Here is a 20,317-nt window from a genome sequence, read left to right as displayed (position 1 = left end):
TAGGGCGTTGCCTCTAAGCACTGCTTAAAGTTCAGTGGATTTCAGCTGTTGTTTGTATATCAGTGGCTTGAGAAGTTCCTGGGCCAAGATGTCATAGTGGGTTAGCAATAGTGTGAGGCACTAAAGGAAGGGCCCGAGGTTCTGTTATCTCTCTCAAGGTTATCTTCATATCCTTCTTTCCTCTCTGCTCAGACCCACCAATAGGATCTAGAGCCTGCCTGCTACAGTACCAACGTACTTCATAGCGCTCTCTGAAAACAAAAATATAATATACAATTTTCTTCTGTGGAGGATGTCATCTAAAAACACCCTTAAAGTAAATAGTATTTTTTTAATCCTAAACCTAGTGTAAATCTTGGACTTTTTAAAATGTTAATCTACACTATGTTCTAGTGTAAGTCTATATGAAAAATAAATTGGTGATCATATTTTTTAAAGAGTCGATACAAGTGCCAAAACGCATTAAAAACACATGCTAGGCCAGCCCAGCCCAGAGTCATATCCCGAAGTCATCTCCATCTCAGGGTCACACTGCGTGAACAAAAGACCACCACACCACCAAAAGACCACCACACCGCGAGACATTCCCTACGCGTGTTCACTCCAATTCATCTAATTTCATGCCATTTTCCTCTTTCCACCCCCATCCGATTACCCCTGAATCAGGGTTTCCCCTGGCGCCCTCAGACAATGCCTAAATACTAGATCAGAGTAGCTAGAGGAGGTACAATTGATCCTATAGCTCATGGGGTTTGCAAGTTAGCACTGGTTTAATGGTGTCAAGTGGAGATAGGTTTTTTGGTCTTTCTCAGGAGGCAACCCCCTGTGAAAAGTATCCAGGCCTTCAGAAGTACTCATATCATTCCATACTTAAGCCCCTAACACCCCTAAAGTCATTATTATTTTCCTGACTTTCATTCAGTATTTGTTTTAGCAGTTACTGGTTAACATTGCTGGTAGCTTAAATCCCCACACAGTGATTTCCGAGCCACCTTAAAATGCGGCCGTTTTTACTGCTGTAGATAATGAATATGAGGTTAAAAAGTGTTGAAATGCTCCTTTTAAATGCAGATATCATCTACCAGTTAATATATAATCAAGGTCAATCAGAAGGTTTGGTTCTGAAAAGGCATTGTATCCTTAGGTAAAGGGGGGAATTGGAAAAGCAGTCATTAGAAATCCCAGCAATCTGGAATAAATTCAATAATCTGACCTAAATGACTCAGACGTCAACCCAATCCTCTCGCAGTGACACAACATGTCAGAAACAATCTACCAATCAAAATATGACAGTAAAATAACTTGTCTGCTCATATTAAAGTGACAGTGAAACCTGTTCCTTTCGTTTATACCCATTTCGTCAGCGAATCATTGTGACAGATTAAAAGGTTGTACCGTTCAACTGGCCTCGCTCTCTCTTCGTTGTGGTGAAGTAGGAATGTTGATATTGGTGAGCATTGTAAAATACTTGCTACTTCCTCCTGTAACTCAAGCTACCTATTTTAATCCAAGACATATAATAAAATGCCAACGTCTGTTCAATGAAATAGGCTCTGATCCTCATAACCCATAACCAGTTGACCTCAAGTACTTCATTTGACCGGGCCGACCTCCTTAAACATTGACATTGGGCACGAGTGCTTGGTTAGTCAAATAGGACACCCCTTTGATTTGTTAAGTAGGGGAGCCAAGCACAAATAGGACACCCCTTTGATTTGTTAAGTAGGGGAGCCAAGCACAAATAGGACACCCCTTTGATTTGTTAAGTAGGGGAGCCAAGCACAAATAGAGGCCAAGATATTTAGCATTTTTAGATGATGGACCACCTCTCTTTCCAAGGCAACGGGTCCCAACGAGCGTTTCACGTCGCCCCTGATGCAATGAATAATCCACATGGCAGTTAATGTGAGCTATGCTGATACTCCCACCATAGTTTGTGTTCAGACATCACAGCTTAGTGTCTGCTGATTGTATATTGAAGCCGAGCCAGTTGACAATAAATCACTGGATTCACCAGCCAGAGAGAAAAACTGTTTAGACAACGGCCCAATGGAGCTCGCTGTAATTGACAGATGAGTTGAGCTCCTTCCACCACATTAGCTCTGGAGCACTGAGACTGAGCTGGGAAATGCAGTACAGTGGTGTGAAAAAAAAACTATATGCGTGTCAACTGTGTGAAAAACTGTGTAGTGTGTGTGTAGTGCATGTGAACTAACAAATGATAACACATTTGCCACCAATGACCACACATAAACACTGTAAAAGAGTGTTGTATAAAAAACCTATGACAACCAATTGTGTGGTGTGTGTGTGTGTGTGTGTGTGTGTGTGTGTGTGTGTGTGTGTGTGTGTGTGTGTGTGTGTGTGTGTGCTATTCTTGTCTTAAATGAAGGTGTTGTGGCTGATGTGTCACTTATAAAATGTACTCCTGCTCTTAACCAAAGCCTCTATAATTCCCATCTACTTCACATGTACAGTAGCTGTGTAGCTACTAGATTAACAATGCTCCCTCCCTCCCTCTCTCAAAGCTCTGATTGTTATACTGCATGCCTGATGACTTTTATGAGTGAGCATGACAAAAATGCATGGTGATGTCCTTTATCCATTGGGGTAAGAGAAACCACCAAATTATGATTAACTGAGAGGGAGCCGATTGCATTAAAAAAGACATGCTAACCTGATTAGATTTAAGACATATTTTCATCTTGCGTTTAGTGAGTGTGATTGACAAGTAGTACTACATTAATCTAGAATTACAGAAGGTAACTCTGAATGAATTCACAGTTCATTCAAACAAAATCAGGCTACAAAAATCAAATTAGAGTTAAACATTTCAAACTCACAAACTCATGGCTGTTCACTTAGCATGTTTTATGTGATAAACAACTCTACATAAACATTAATTGCCAATGACCTAGCTGTATGATGACGTTAATAATGCCAGCAGAGTTCACTGGTCTCTGATCCCTCTCTCCCTCCAGTGTGACAAGTGACCTAGCATCTGCTAACACATTAGAAACTCTTCATCTTCTTCGTGATGGGTAAAAAGGCCCTTACAGCGGTTCACACTACACACTGAGCCATCCATTTCAGACAGGAGAAACTGGAGGACCCTCCATCGATCCTGCTGTAAAAATATCCAAACCATCTGGCTAGCCTCCACTGTCATAAATTACCTTGATGGACTCCTGTGTTTCCAAACCAGGGAGAGAAAAGCGCTGCAGACCTGCGCTAGCTAACTTCTGGCAGGGACTAGAAGTAATGCTGGGAAACACTAGACCACATCTCAGATGTCCCCGGTCGCAGTCACAAATCACAGTGGAACATGAATAATAGTTTGACTTGCGTAAGCAATCTGCTTTCAGAGCTGGTTTCTAACAGCAATGTGGCCTATCCATTCGGGCTGATATATGCTTTGTCAATTCGCTGTCACTGAAACTGACCAGTGATACTGGGAATTGGATCAGATCCAGAAGTACTAGAGGGATGTTATTGCAGAATGGGCTGGGCCTGGGCCTAGGTTGGCAAGAACTCATGTCCTTGTCTGTCTATCTCCCTGACAGTTTCTCAGTAGACGGCCCGGTATTGTTTCACACTTACGAGTGTTGTACTTGTGTAAATAACATTGGCCTGTCTGTAATGGTCACAGCAGGTAAAGATTTAGGAGGATTGGTGTTCCAACACTGCTGAGAGTATTAAAGGAACATTTCTAAAATGTTCTACTTCATATTCATCATCTCCTGTGGTTTCTATGTTTTGTAGTAAAAAATATCCAGGAAGATAAGTGTTTCCAATGACATCATCAACCAATTAGTAGACAATTAGTAGGCAATGCCAACTCATAATTGGTTAAAAATCACACAATGCACACTGATGATGTCATTGGAAACACATATCTTCCTCTATCTGTTTTACTACCAAACATAGAAACCACAGGAGGTTGATGAAAATGAAGCTGAAACATTCTGAAATGTCCCTTTAAGTCCATAAGCCAAGCCATATGCTGTGTACCGCTGTTGGAAGTGGTGATCTCTCTGTACAATGAATGGTAAAGAAGATTGTACATACAGTACAGATCATTATCTTATCCCACCAGATGCATATGGAGATCAGTAGGACTCAGATTTTTTGTTGGTGTACTTGGTTGAAATAATAACAGTTTCTTGAATCAAACATTTCATTTGATCTCTAAACTTAAGTGCCACCATCCTCAAACTGTTTATAGTATTTTAGTCAAAACAAATTCAACACATCTTCCACTTGACTTAAACACATCTTATTAAGATGAAATATCAAAAAGGAAAAACATTAACTTTTTATTATTCACAAAGTGGAAAAAAATAAACAAATATCTTCTAAATTAAATATTTTTTAAACGAAATCCCAAAAAAATCTTGACACAAAACTTGACGGTGTCATCTTTCCACTTGAAGTTCTACCTGTATACTTTCAACATCAGTTTTCAGAACTCAGCTCCTCAAGAGACTCCTTCGACTACATCAAACAGCAAGGTAAAAACAATAGTGTCACTGACATTTCCCCCGAACCTAGCACAAACAGAATTATTCAGAATGAGAGAGAGAGGAGAGTACCATCTGCAAACTGAAAGAAAATGACACTTGGTAGAAAGCTGTATTCTCAAAGCAGTTTAGAGCAGAGTTCAGCAGTTGAAACTGTCAGTGAAGTTAAGAAGGTTTTAATCTAGCCGAGCCCCAGCCTTCTGTCTAACAGAGAGAAAGAACGGCCCGTGACTTCCAGGATGTGTCCCAAATGGCACCCTATTCCCGACAGTGCCTTCAGAAAGTATTCACACCCCTTGACTTTTTACACCTTTTGTTGTGTTACAAAGTGGGATTAAAATGGATTTAATTGTCATTTTTTTGTGAACGATCTACACAAAATACTCTGTCATGTCAAAGTGAAAGAAACATTCAAACATTTCTGAAACATTTCTGAAACATAAAACACTAATATACTGTATCTTGATTAGATACAGTGCTGTGGAAAAGTGTTTGCCCCCTTTCTGATTTTCTATACTTTATATTTTTCTTGTTATTGGTAAACTCAGGTTCCCTTGATCTAATATTAGGTTTTGGTTGAAGATCTAATAACATTAAGTATCACAAATACGCAGAAATAGAACAAATCAGAAAGGGCGCAAATACTTTCCCCCGGAGCTGTAAGTATTCAACCCCCTGAGTCAATACATGTAAGAGTCACATTTGGTAGCGATTACAGCTGTGAGTCTTTCTGGGTAAGTCACTTAAGAGCTTTCCACAGCTGGATTGTGCAACATTTGCCCATTCTTTTCAAAATTCTTCAAGCTCTGCCAAATTGGGTGTTGATCATTGCAAGACAACAATTTTCAGGTCTTGCCATAGATTTTCAAGCAGATTTAAGACAAAACTGTAACTCGGCCACTCAGGAACATTAACTGACTTTTTGGTAAGAAACTCCAGTGTAGATTTGGCCTTGTGTTTTAGGTTATTGTCCTGCTGAAAGGTGAATTCATCTCCCCGTGTCTGGTTTTCCTCTAGGAATTAGGGAACCAAAAGTAATACAGTACGCCCCAAAAATGCACAAATATCATACCCCCCCCCCCAAAATGCTACCCTCCCCTGTTATTGTAATGGTGAGAGGTTTGCATGTCTTGGGGGTATGGTATTTGTGCATCTGTAACTTTCTCACTCATCATTATTCACGATTCAGTCAGGATTATCCGTAGTCATGGTAGCATCCACATTACTGTGGAAGTGTTTAGAAACATATTCTATTCTTATTTACAATACAATTCAGGCTGTAACACAACAAAATGTGGAAAAGGGCAGGGGGTGTAGATACTTTCTGAAGGCACTGTATATTGTGCACTACTTTTGACCGGAGCCATATGGGCCCTGGTCAAAAGTAATGCACTACATAGAGACTAGGGTGCCATTTGGTACGCAACCCCAGTGTGTTCCAGTTCTCTATAATAATAACAGGGATATTCAGGGCCTGCCTCCAAAAATGAGCTCTCATCATCATTTCTCCCAGCGAGAAGAGGAGAGGACAGAGGAGTATGGTGTGTTTTAGACATGCGGTGAGGGATTTCAGGGCCCGGTTCCCCTTCGCTCTCCCTCGCTTTCCCTCATCTCATCCATCTCCATAGCCCTGCACTAATGGCTATTCATGTTGCAGAGCCAATCCACTCCTGGGAAGAATAACATCACATCATCTCCCTCTGATAAAGGCAACAGAGCCGCGCATCACAGAGGAAGAGCAGATATACATGGCTGGCAGCTGCTCGCTGTGTGCCTGAGGCTGTAAGACACAGAACACTTGTAGGACCTAATGTAACGTATTTCCAAGTAAAAAATGTATGTTCAATTCAAAATAGAAAGGAGACAATGTCTTCAAACTGAATGAAAAACAAACCTAAATGTAATAGTAATACCAACATGATTCTCACCGCACAAGAACAGACACATGACCTATTACCTTAACCTGAGAACATGTTTACCAGTTGTTGACCTAAAGAAATTATCCTACAAGCCGACTCCAGATCATTAAAACATATTAACCTACATAAACTAGTTTTGGAAACCAAAAGCATATGAGGGTACACGGCATCACAAAGCGAACGTGATTACTACACAATATTTTGTTGGGAAAAGTAATCCTCCCTGTTCGTCCATTATATAGTTTAGAGATCCAATCTAAGTGTAGCCCGGAGGTTGAAATATGCACGTGGATATAAGCAAGCATGATGGCAATCTCTTTCTTTATGAGAGCTCATTACGTCCCTGTGTTGTGAGTTATTGGCACATTTTATATCCATATCTTTAATGGCAACAAAAGACTAATTCATTATAAAACTGATCCTTAGCACCTCTTCAGCCGCACAAACTGGCAAACACCTCCAAGGATATAAAACTTGGTCCGGTGACAATTACTTGTGAGAGGCTTTTATGAACTCATATCTGGGGATTAAAGCCATATGTCTTTGTATAGTCAGTGTGTCTCAGAGTGTGTAACCCATAGAAGCAACCTTAGTCAACATAGTTTACTTGTCATTCTTCGTACACATTATCCAGTTACGCAGAATTCTGAAAGTGTTTCGTTGGTAGGATCTCGGAGCTCCATAGGACTAAATCCACATGGTTTAATTTATCAGCTACTTGGTTATAATAGACACAAGACAAAAAGTAGAACTACCCTGAATTGGCATGTGCTCAAGAAATATTTAACTTTATGGAGAGTTCAGGCAGTTCAGTTCTGGGTGATTCCACGTAACTGACAGAGGGAAATATTTTTGGTATCTCCGATTGTTCTGGACATTCTCACATAGAAACTTCATTGGGAGGAAGGATGTTTGACATGCTTTTTACATTTGTATCGCAAACCATTTACGAGAAAATCATGATGAAAGTGGCCATTTTATGTCCTTTTTAGACCTATAAAGCCTCCTGTAAGACCTTATGATTTGTGAACTGTACATGATACAGACAACACCTTGGTGTCATTATACTCCTTATATCATATGGAGTATGTCTAGATTCTGAAATACACATTTTCACATTCATTTATTCAACATAAAAAATATGAATATAAATATCTCAAAATCAGCCTTTTTGATTAAGCTCATTTCTAGACATACTCCATATGACAGAGCCCACTATAAGGAGTATAATGACAGCAAGGTGTTGTCTGTATCATGTACAGTTTGTAGCTCTAAAAAGGGTTTGTGATAGAAATGTAAAAGCATGTCAAACATGTACTAATGAAGTTTCTAAGTTAGAATTGCCAGAACAATCGGAAATATTTTCCACTCCCACTGGCGTGGAATCACCCGTCTGTTCCAGTGTGTGGTATTCATTTAGCCTCCATACAGTCCTTAGGCCATTCATAATACTGCACCTAATACACAGACAGTGAATACTGTAGGGCGTACTGTAAACCTACAGTACGTGTATGCCTTGCAATAGACATACACAGTGGATTGACTTGACTTCAACACTGTTCCTCCTAGGGGAGCATAGGTCATCCACAAACTTCCTCAACTTCTTGTGGAATACAAGTGGACTTGGAATAGTTAAACTCTCTATGCTTGTATCCATATTTCCCATTTGAACAACAGATTTGGTTCTGTAACGGTGGCGGCCAGCATTGGTCTTTAAGTTTAAGAATTATGTTTATCAGGGGAGAAACGGTCCTGCTACAATCATTATGAGACGCAGGTAAACGTCTCTGAGAGCACGTACAGAACATTTAATAGGGCCTGCCAGGAGTGTTCTGTCTTCCCTCACTGGAGGTTTATGGCAAACATTTCCATACTCAAGGCTATGCCAAAGATAAAGGGAATATTATCAACTGAGGGATAGGTGTGTTTTTTTTTAGGTAGATTTGCTTAAGGTCGTGAAACAAACATCAAATAGAAAGTTAGCAATTTATTTATGTTGAGGCAAGGCGATGACGGAGACAAACAGGATTGTTGTATCAAGGACTTTACCACACAGTCTAAATAACCTAGGATAAATCATTAGTGAGCTCATTTGAAAGTTAATTTTGTGGTAAATAGACTGACTTCATGACAGCCTATTCACATTCAAATGAATGCCTGTATTTTAACAATGTTAGTGATGTTGTCATCATCCTTTGCTTGTGAAGCACAGATGGAGTTGGTCTTTTATCTAAATCATAGTCTCGTTCCATAAGCTCTAACAACAAAAATTGCAAAAACAGTGATAATGTCCCAGGGCCCCTCTTCATAATGACTAATCCATCCTCAACAATATCAGTTTATCAAGCATTAGTGATCCATCCCATCCAGCTGTCTGATAATGCAGGGAGAGAGAGAGGGGTGGAGGGAAGGAGGGAGCGATAGCTACCAGCCGGTGTATACCTCTCTAGGACTTGCTGAGCTCGAATATACAGTACTTATCCCTCCCGCCTTCTCTCTATGTCCCCTATTTCCATCTTTCTCTTCCCTCTCCCACCTCTCCCTTTCCACCCCTTACCTCCCTCTATCTTACCCATCTTTCTCTCTCTTTCTGTCTTTCCCCCTTCCTCCCTCCCCCTCCCACTCAGTACTTCTCATCCAGAGCTCTGTCATCAGGCATCTCCCCTGTCTCTCCAGCGCGGCCTGACAGCCCATTCCTCATCATTTCCCCATTTTGGCAAAACCCAACTCTCCCCCTAATGGTTCTGCTGCTCTGCTCTGAATGCTTCCAGATGTTTGTGTATTTGTTGTGCTTCGACTGTATAACACTTTACTCTTAGTTTGGATGCGTTCCCATTTCCCCCCCTTATTGGTGGTGAGGGAGTGTGTGTGTGTGTGTGTGGGGGGCGTGTGTGTGTGTTTGTGAGCGTGCATGTGTTTATTGAGAACTGTATATCTACAGATCGCCCCATCGGGGGCTAAAAAAGTGAACTGTACAGCAAGCGTGAGAATTCCCATGGGTGTCGTCAGTGGGTGTGTGTGTGTGTGTGTGTGTGTGTGTGTGTTGTGTGTGTGTGTGTTGTGTGTGTGTGTGTGTGTTGTGTGTGTGTGGTGTGTGTGTTGTGTGTGTTGTGTGTGTGTGTGTGTTGTGTGTCTGAGTAAGTGAGGGGGTTTGAAGGCTTTGAAGCCTTGCTTCCTCCAGGGGTTTTAATAGCAGTTGTGTACCATTTAAAATACATACATACTAAGCAGCTGGAAGCAGTCCCAGAATGAAAGCATTGAGCTAGGCTTCATGGCTCATGGCATTTCTCTTTGTTTATTCTCTGTTTACTTAGCAGTCTATACACTGGGATCCCTTTCATTTAGGCCTGTCACTTGTGAAGGATGGACCACATCAAACAGTCTGATCCATTAAAGAGCAGTGGCTGATGCCTGAGAAATATATTAGCCTAAATATGTAGATAATTGTAACTTTTACTGGGAAGTAAAACAGTGTATTTCAACTGTAGAGTGCAGTACAGAAATATATCTATTACATGTGTAGCATCATAAGTGCTTGTTGTTGGTTGAGAGAAAGTCAAGAGAATGCAAAGCTGTCATCAAGGCAAAGGGTGGCTACTTTGAAGAATCTCAAATATAATATATATTATTTGTTTATCACTTTTTTGGTTACTACATGATCCATATGTGTTATTTCATAGTTTTGATGTCTTCACTATTATTCTACAATGTAAAAATAAAGAAAAACCCTGGAATGAGTAGGTGTGTCCAAACATTTGACTGGTACTGTAGATATTTTACGCTTACAGATAACTAAGATCTATCAAATAAACTCTAGAACCATCTCTGAGAACATGATATCGTCAGATAATGAAATGTTGTTGTTAGACCATCACACACATTATGTTTGACAGGTTTCATTACAACTCAGCCTTGATTCGTTATTAACTACAGTAAGCCATTATGGAGTAATGCGCCATTCTAACTCTTTAGGTATTTATTATTAGGTACTTTAACATTTCAGTTATTTGTCCATTTTAGGTATGTTGCGAGGACAAACTTTAGTCTGAGGCCTCTCTTTGGGAGATCAAATCCACAATGTTATTAGAAGTGTCTTATACTCTGATTGTGAGAGTCATTTTGAAACAGCGCTCTGCTCCGTACTAGAGGTGTCGTTGGGAAGAGTACTTTGAATCTCCGACTGCCAGCCTGGCAGACAGCTAAAACCAGAGCTGACAGCAGAGGAGGATCCTAAGGTCTCTAGTGGTGACTCTGCTCCCTAGGCCTCTAGACCTGTCACTACTCCACTCTGTGTCACCCTGGCCTGCTCCAAGACACATCACAGTCTCCCCGTCTTTTTTCTCCCTGTCTCCTACCCTCTTGTTTTTAGTCGCTAGCTTGCTTGCCCTCTCCTCCTTCATTGCTCACTCTCCTCTATCTTCCGCTATTATGTTTCCAAATCTTTTTCTTTCTCTCTTTCTCTTTCTTTCTTTCTTTTCTTTCTTTCTGTGTCGCTCTCTTTCCCCCCACCATCTCCCTCCCTCCACCCTCTTCTTCCCTTGTCTCCTCTCTTTTCGTCTTGTCCATGGCTGACTCCGCCACACAGCCACCCCAGACAGGGGCTTTTCCTGGAGCAGTATCCCCACTCTCCACCCCTCTCCCCCTGGGCACTGACCTGCCAGCTCTGGCCCCTCCCTAGAGCTCCAGACTGCAGTAATTACTAGTGGCCACCTGGGCTCTGGGGCCCCTATACAGGTGTGTGTGTGTGTGTGTGTGTGTGTGTGTGGTGTGTGTGTGTGTTGTGTGTGTGTGTGTGTGTGTGTGTGTGTGTGTGTGTGTGTGTGTGTGTGTGTGGAGAGGCTCTCTCTGCAGCAGACAGGGGGCTGTCAGATTTCCTAGCTACATCCCACCAACTAGGGCCATGTAGGGGCTAACACAAACAGACATCCCTGCTCCACGGTTCATCAAACCACACCTAAATATAACTGATACAAATATATGGTGATTCATTCAAAGGGATAATGAACTTTATCAGCAACATGTAATGATAATATTATAGTATTATGATAATGATAGTAAACCATACTAAAATCTCTACAGTGATAACGACGTTAGTGTACTAGTTTTGTTAACATAGTGCGACAGTTTCTACTGAAACGTCCTCATCTCACAGTGCAAGTACGTAGAAGGTAAGAACGCACAGAAAGTTATCGTGATGGCTCACCCACATTTAGTTAATACAGTATGTTTAAAAAGCATGGAGAAGTAAGTGGGCTGCCGTGCTGAAGGCGGACTGAGGCGGGGGGCATAAAGAGGAGGTGAAGCTTGAAGATGAGGGCAGTGTTATCTAAGGCTGCAGCGCCCGCGTCATAAACATAACAAACGGTGACTGTCACCACACCACGGCCCAGATCTAAGAAGGAGGGAGAAATATCTCACATGTCAGATCCCCTCACCTTTTAATGGACTGTTCCCTGGCCGGCCTGATGTTGACAAAGCACAGGGTCTCTCTGGTTGTGTCCCAAATGGCACCCTAGTCCCTATGGGCCCTGGTCAAACGTAGTGCACTATAAAAGGAATAGGGTGCCATTTGGGACTGTCTCTGTCCCTCTTCCTACATCACATGGAAAGCTGCTGGTCAGCCACTGTGAAATAGATCTGTCCTTGGCACTGGACGGGAGGAGGGGTGTGTGTGAGTACGTGTGTGTGTGCATGCGTGTGTGTGCGACCCCATGTGTGTGAGGTGCTCAATGTTGACCTCTTGAGCTGGCTGCCATGGCGTCGGGCGCATCACAGCGGCAGTGTTTTGCATGGCGAAGACAAAGAGCATGATGAATGTCTCATGTTTAAACCTGCTGCCCTGCTGTGTGGTCCGGTAAAATGGCCTCAGGGCCACTCACACAACATCGCTACAGACACAAAGAACCGGACACCTTTTCTTTCTACTACAAGCCTGGCCAGCACAGTGACTGCCTTACTGCAGCTAGCTAACAAAGTGGTGGTGGAGGGAGACAAGCAACACAGAGGAATGTACCAGTGCATTTAGTTAAGAATATAATACAATTCAACACAATAGAATAAAATAGAATATGTCTGTTCCTATACACTTTAAATGATGCTATTAGAATAATTTACAGTAAGAAAGATGCATATAAAATGTATGCATTTGATATTAATGCAATTGTATAACAAATGCTTCTCATTAATATATTATAATACATATATTTTCTGCTAAAACTGGGGCAACTTTAGAAATAGATTTATGATGATGAGAAAAATATGTGTTTGATCTATACTGTACAGAGGTACAGCATGTCATCTCTTTCACACATTAGATCAGAATAAGGCCTAAACAATGACTAGCATCAACATTTCATCATTGATGGTTCACATATACACACCCTCAAATCAGAATCAAAATCAGAACCAAAACCTAGATACATTTCAGGATCAATCAACTACTCAAAAACATGAGCTGAGGGAAGATTGACCATTATTCACTATTATGATCCCAGATGAATCTCAAGTCCACTATTCTCTCACTACGGTTAATCAATAAGAAGAAAAACATGCATATTCATATATATTATCAAAGAGCTTACCCTTTAAGGAACCCATAAAGACAATGGCTGTTATTTTATTTTTATTTATTTTACTTAACCTTTATTTAACTAGGCAAGTCAGTTAAGAACAAAATCTTATATACAATGGCGGCCAACCCCAGACGACGCTGGGCCAATTGTGCGCCGCCCTATGGGACTCCCAATCACAGCCGGATGTGATGCAGCCTGGATTCGAACCAGGTACTGCAGTGACACCTCTGAGATGCAGTGTTTTAGACTGCTGCGACACTCGGGCGCCTGGATTTATTGTGAATATGTTGTTCATATTTTGTTCAGCTATCTTATTCTCTGATATGTCTGATGAGTGTGTGGATCAGAGAGTGGGGATGTGAGATCATCCTGACCTTGGTTTTATAAATTTGATGTACACGTTTATTGTGTATATATAATATACCAGTTAAAAGTTTGGACACACCTACTCATTCCAGGGTTTTTCTTAATTTTTTACTATTATCTACATTGTAGAATACTAGTGAAGACATTAAAACTATTAAAAAACACAAATGGAATCATGTAGTAACCAAAAAAAGTGTTAAACAAATCAAAATATATTTTATATTTAAGATTCTTCAAAGTAGCCACCCTTTGCCTTGATGACAGCTTTGCACACTCTTGGCAWTCTCTCAACAAGCTTCATTAGGTAGTCACCTGGAATGCATTTCTATTAACAGGTGTGCCTTGTTAAAAGTTAATTTGTGGAAATGATTTCCTTCTTAATTCGTTTGAGCCAAACAGTTATGTTGTGACAAGGTAGGGGGGGTATAAAGAAGATAGCCCTATTTGGTAAAAGACCAAGTCCATATTATGGCAAGAACAGCTCAAATAAGCAAAGACAAATTACAGTCCATCATTACTTTAAGACACAAAGGTCAGTCAATCTGAAAAAACATCAAGCGCTATGATGAAACTGGCTCTCATGAGGATCACCACAGGAAAGACCCAGAGTTGCCTCTGCTGCGGAGGAGAAGTTCATTAGAGTTAACTGTACCTCAGATTTCAGCCCAAATAAATGCTTCACAGAGTTCAAGTAACAGACACATCTCAACATCAACTGTTCATCAAATTGTCGAATTGCTGCAAAGAAACCACTACTAAAGGACACCAATAATAGGAGACTTGCTTGGGCCAAGAAAAACGAGCAATGGACATTAGACCGGTGGAAATCTGTCCTTTTGTCTGAAAATGTGACATTTTTTATTTCAATGCAGAAGTCTTTGTGGGATGCAGAGTTGGTGGACGGATGATCTCCGCATGTGTGGTTCCCACCGTGAAGCATGGAGGAGGAGATGTGGGGGTGATTTATTTAGAATTCAAGGCAAACTTAACCAGCATGGCTGCCACAGCATTCTGCAGCGATACGCCATCCCATCTGGTTTGTGCTTCGTGGGACTATAATTCGTTTTTCAACAGAACAATGACCCAACACACCTCCAGGCTGTATAAGGGCTATTTGACCAAGGAGAGTGATGGAGTGCTGCATCAGATGACCTGGCCTCCACAATCACCCAACCTCAACACAATTGAGATGGTTTGATTTGATTTGTTTAACACTTTCTTGGTTACTACATTATTCCATATGTGTTATTTCATAGTTTCGATCTCTTCACTATTCTACAATGTAGAAAATAGTAACAATAAAGAAAAACCCTTAAATGAGTAGGTGTGGACAAACTTTTGACTGGTACTGTGTGACTGGTACTTTGTGTGTATATATATATATATATATATATATATATATATATATATATATATATATATATATACCCACATTGTATATGCCCCCTCTAATAAATCTGATGTGAGTGAGGACTAGAGAGGGCTCATAAGGGAGTGTAATCTTTACCTTTGTGGTTCTTGCCGTCTCTAGAGCCTCTGGGTAGAGGGGTGTAGGGCATAGAGGAACACTCAGACCTGGGGTCACCTGGGGCCTGGGGAAACGAAACACACACAGACACACTTTACTATTTAGAGTGTAAAAGAAAAAACATGTCCTCAGCTATCAAACAAATTCATTGATAGAGAGAGAGAAAGAGATGCAGAGAGTGAGAGAAAGAGAAAGGAGAGAGAAAAAGGGAGAGATGCAGAAGTAGAGAAGGGTTGAGCGATTTCATTGGCGTGACTGATTGTCCGAGTGCCATAAATTCTATTGAAGCGAGACAGGAAATGTTGGAGCTCCATTCTTGTTTTATCGCAGATGAAGGGAAGGAGCGCCGGGCCAGGGCAGGTTTCATTACTTTGTTATGGAGAGGTAGGCGCTACGACCCTGGCTTTGATGGTTTGTCCCCCTCCTGGCCTGTTAGAGGGGGTCTATATGGGGGAAGGCCTCATGACTACTGAGCCATGACCTGCTGTAGGGGTCAAACCAAGGGCAGACACCACACACTATGAACCACAGCCCCTCTAACCCTAGCCCTAACTAACACACTACTACTGCTATCTGACTACACACCAACAGGTGGCATGACACCACCACTCTGACTCTCCAACGTTCTCTGCTACTGGCTTTCAGGTTTCAGACTTACATCCACTGATTCTTGAGTTCTCAGCTCTTTTACACTAGGTGTGTTCTTGGAAAGACTGTGTAACTCAGTGTGATGTAGGTCTATGTGGTGACCAGGGTTGGGGAATAACAGATTACACACAAAAAAGGTAAATGTAATCCGTTGTAAATCACATGTAAAGAGGTATAACATTTATTGGAATGACTGGAATTCTGATAGAATTTGGTTTTTAATGTAAAGATATAATTTAATCATATTATTATATGTAGTAGAAAGCGATGGCCTACATATCCAACCCATAAAGTAAAATATAACATCCATATATGGCCAGCTACGTAAACTTTAACATTGATTTATCCTGCAATTGATGTCGTTCAATTGGTAACATACATTTTTGTCTTCTTCTAATGCCTCTTAAGGGGAAAGTGATCTAAAAGTAACTGAATGTAATCAGATTACATTACTGAGTTTGGGTAATCCAAAAATACTGATTACAATGTTGAACAGGTAACTAGTAACTGTAACGGATTGCATTTACAAAGTAACCTACCCAACCCTGTGGTGACAGTCTACATTTCCCAACTGTACCTACTGAAAATACATTGGTTGGTTGGACGTTAAATTTACTCCCAAGAACAGAACGGCCACCAGCAAGGCCCAGAGTTTAGACAACAGAAACTATACTGATATTCAGAGTGAGTGTGTTTGAACAGGTCAAAAGTGTTTATTTGTTTTTTGGTGCGAAAGACCTAAACATCCTGTTTTATTTGTCTTCTGTTCCCTGGACTTTTAGCTGTTTCAACAGGCAGTTTATCTTGACATGTTGCTATCTGATGCCTTTGCAGAAATACCCTCCTTTCCTCTCCTGCAGGAAGGAATTCACTGGGCTTTTAATCATAGCAAAACACCAATGTGACAAATACATATTAGAGATGGTTTAGTGCTGCTATTTCTCCCCTTGTGTGGTTGTTTCCCTAGTCTACAGCCCCCACGCACAACCTTGAGAAACAAGAGAGGTGGACAACGCTAAATGAAAACATATTCTTCATTGGCGGTGTAAATTGAAAATGATCCCATAATGTGCTTTCAGATAGGATCTCTGAAGGACATTACAGTACATAGGCTGGCCTGGGCTGGTGAGCACATGCTTTATATATTACTAGAAGAAGAGTTCCAGACAAAATGATATCAACGAGTTCTGGGTGCAATAACTTACTGGTAGATGAGCGAATTAGAATTACAAAATATCCTGTCCACATAATACTTCAAACTTCACTTCGAGGTCAGTTTTTTGGGTGTTATAGCTATTTAAGGCAGTATTTTATATATTTTTTACAGTACTATATCTTACAACCAGTGATGTAGTGAGTAAACACTGGTCACCGTCCGCTGTGAGTAAAGTAAGTCCTCATATTATCAATCCTTTTTTCCAAAATAGGTAGGTAAACACTCTATTTAAGGTGGTATTCTACTGCACCATATCTAACAACTATTTGAGGTAGTATTCTACTGCACCATATCTAACAACTATTTGAGGTAGTATTCTACTGCACCATATCTTAACAACTATTTGAGGTAGTATTCTACTGCACCATATCTACACTATTTGAGGTAGTATTCTACTGTAGACCATATCTAAACATATTTGAGGTAGTATTACTACTGTACCATATCTAACAACTATTTTGAGGTAGTATTCTACTGTACCATATCTAACACACTATTTGAGGTAGTATTCTACTGTAGCCATGATCTTAACAACTATTTGAGGTAGTATTCTACTGTACCATATCTAACAACTATTTGAGGTAGTATTCGACTGACAACCATATCTAACAACTATTTGGGAGTATTCTACTGTATAATATCTAACAACTATTTGAGGTAGTATTACTACTGCACCATAAATCTAACAACTATTTGAGGTAGTATTCTATGTACCATATCTTAACACATACTTTGAGGTAGTATTCTACTGACCATATCTAACAACTATTTGAGGTAGTATTCTACTGACACCATATCTAAACAACTAATTTATGAGGTAGTATTCTACTGTACCATATCTAACAACTATTTGAGGTAGTATTCTACTGTACCATATCTAACAACTATTTGAAGGTAGTATCTACTGTACCAATATCTAACAACTATTTGAGGTAGTATTCTACTGCTACCATATCTAACAACTATTTGAGGTAGTATTCTACTGTACCATATCTAACAACTTTTGAGGTAGTATTCTACTGTACCATATCTAAACAACTATTTGAGGTAGTATTCTAACTGCACCATATCTAACAACTATTTTGAGGTAGTATTCTACTGTTAGCCATATCTAAACAACTAATTTGAGGTAGTATTCTACTGCACCATATCTAACAACTATTTAGAGGTAGTATTCTACTGCACCAATATCTAAAACAACATTTGAGGTAGTATTTCTACTGGTACCATATCTAACAACTATTTGAGGTAGTATTCTACTGCACCATATCTAACAACTATTTGAGGTAGTATTCACTACTGTACATATCTAACAACTATTTGAGGTAGTATTCTACTGCACCATATCTAACAACTATTTGAGGTAGTATTCTACATGTACCATATGCTAACAACTATTTGAGGTAGTATTCTACTGTACCAAATATCTAACAACTATTATGACGGTAGTATTCTACTGCACCATATCTAAACAACTATTTGAGGTAGTATTCTACTGTACCATATCTAACAACTATTTGAGGTAGTATTCTACTGTACCATATCTAACAACTATTTGAGGTAGTATTCTACTGTACCATAGTCTAAACAACTATTTGAGGTAGTATTCTACTGCCACATATCTAACAACTATTTGAGGTAGTATTCTACTGTACCATATCTAACAACTATTTGAGGTAGTATTCTACTGCTACCATATCTAACAACTATTTGAGGTAGTATTCTACTGCACATATCTAACAACTATTTGAGGTAGTATTCTACTGTACCATATCTAACAACTTTTTGAGGTAGTATTTACTGTACCATATCTAACAACTATTTGAGGTAGTATTCTACTGTACCATAATCTAACAACTAATATGTGAGGTAGTATTCTACTGCACCATATCTAACAAACTTTTGAGGTAGTATTCTACTGTACCATATCTAACAACTATTTGAGGTAGTATTCTACTGTACCATATCTAACAACTATTTGAGGTAGTATCTACTGTACCATATCCTAACAACTATTTGAGGTAGTATTCTACTGTACCATATCTAACAACTATTTGAGGTAGTATTCTACTGTACCATATCTAACAACTATTTGAGGTAGTATTTAAACAGTACTGGAGGTCTGCCTTTCCTCTTCAATGTGTCAGCAGTATCCTAACATCCCCCAGTCATTGGGCTCTGACTACATAATAGGTCTGTGTCCTAGACATAGAATTACAACCAATAGAACAATAAACCATTGATTTGAATAGGAGTGAATAAGAGTGAATGTGAATGTCCGTTCTACCCAGTTCTGATTCTATGGCCTGAGAGGCAGCCCATTGAGCCCCAGAGCGACCTGCCTGTCTGGTTTATTTCCTGTCCTGCCTGAGAGATCACAGACTCTGGCCCTCCCCTGTTCCTCCCCTGGCCCCACAAAGACCCTCCTAATCCTGCTGCTTGTCCACAATTAATCTTCCAACCAGCCACGTTATTACCAGCACCACCCACAGACTGAGAGGGGTGGGGGAGGGGGCGTTGGGGTAGAGGTTGGATAGGAAGCAATGTTCTGGGGTCGCTCCTCCTTACGGGTCGGCAGGGACGTCAATCAGGCGCTGCCCCCCAAAATAGCCCCCTGTCAACATCAGAGCGTTGCCTTGATCCCCTCCCTCCCACCATGCCACGTCAACTGATCAAACACCCCCATCTTCCCCTCCCTCCCTGTTTCGTTCTTTTACGCGGCTCAATTGAGCATGTGATCCAGGCTCCTCTTCAATCCATACAGTTCTCATTTCTTTGAAGCTCATTTATGATCTGAATATGCAGCATTTTATTATTCCAGTTTGCCATGGGCCGATGAAGGCCTACTCTCAATGTAGCTAACAGGGACTATTGGTATTCACATACACAGTTATGACTTACGACACTGAGTCAAAACACATTCAAAAACATGTAATGGATAGATGTCATTTTAAACAGCTGCCATTCGTTTCTATTTTAAATCAATGCAGACCGTGTGTGGGTCGTCAGCGGTAAATGTTAAGCATCTGTGAGCACTGAGCAGTGACCCTACTAAATGAATAGAGTCCAGTGGGCCTTACAGTATGAGCCAACCCTTGGCTTTTGATTATGTTTGTGTAAAATCTTAAGGCTTGTGATCAACAAAGACTGGCCTGGTCGGCCAGCCCTTTTAAAGACAGAGGGAGGGAGAGGGGAAGAGAGAGAAGGATAGAGAGCTAGAGAAATGGGGGTAAAAAGAAAGCAACAGAAAACGAAGAGGGAGAGAAAAGAGAGTAACGAGAAGAGATATAGGACATAGATGAATAGAGAGAGAGAGAGAGGGCCCTGAATAACAGCTGTGTTCAGATTCTAGTCCTTCTCCATGAAGGTGGTTCCATTAGGGACTCCCATCATCAGAGGCCAAGCAGCTTTCTCATCCCCTGTACGGTCATGTCTAGAGTAAAGTGAATGGGGGAGGCGGGGGAGTAGTGGGGGGGGTGGGTAAGAGGGAGAACTGTTATTAAGTGTTCGGTACGGCGGTGGCGCGTGGTGTTGTGATAGGGAGGGCT

General features: G+C 40.7%; 1 protein-coding gene across 2 annotated transcripts in view; it reads right to left on the bottom strand.

Annotated features, from left to right (window-relative positions):
• Nucleotides 1-20,317, bottom strand: part of lrmda (leucine rich melanocyte differentiation associated) — a 416,827-nt gene that overhangs the window by 20,762 nt on the left and 375,748 nt on the right. For both annotated transcript variants that reach the window (XM_070448563.1, XM_070448562.1), the window contains exon 6: nucleotides 14,885-14,969. In XM_070448563.1, coding sequence (XP_070304664.1) covers nucleotides 14,885-14,969 — 85 coding nt within the window. The remainder of the gene's footprint in view (nucleotides 1-14,884; nucleotides 14,970-20,317) is intronic.

Source organism: Salvelinus sp. IW2-2015, linkage group LG18 (assembly GCF_002910315.2).
Source record: "Salvelinus sp. IW2-2015 linkage group LG18, ASM291031v2, whole genome shotgun sequence".
NCBI lineage: Eukaryota > Metazoa > Chordata > Actinopteri > Salmoniformes > Salmonidae > Salvelinus > Salvelinus sp. IW2-2015.
This window is presented reverse-complemented; position numbering and strand designations above follow the sequence as displayed.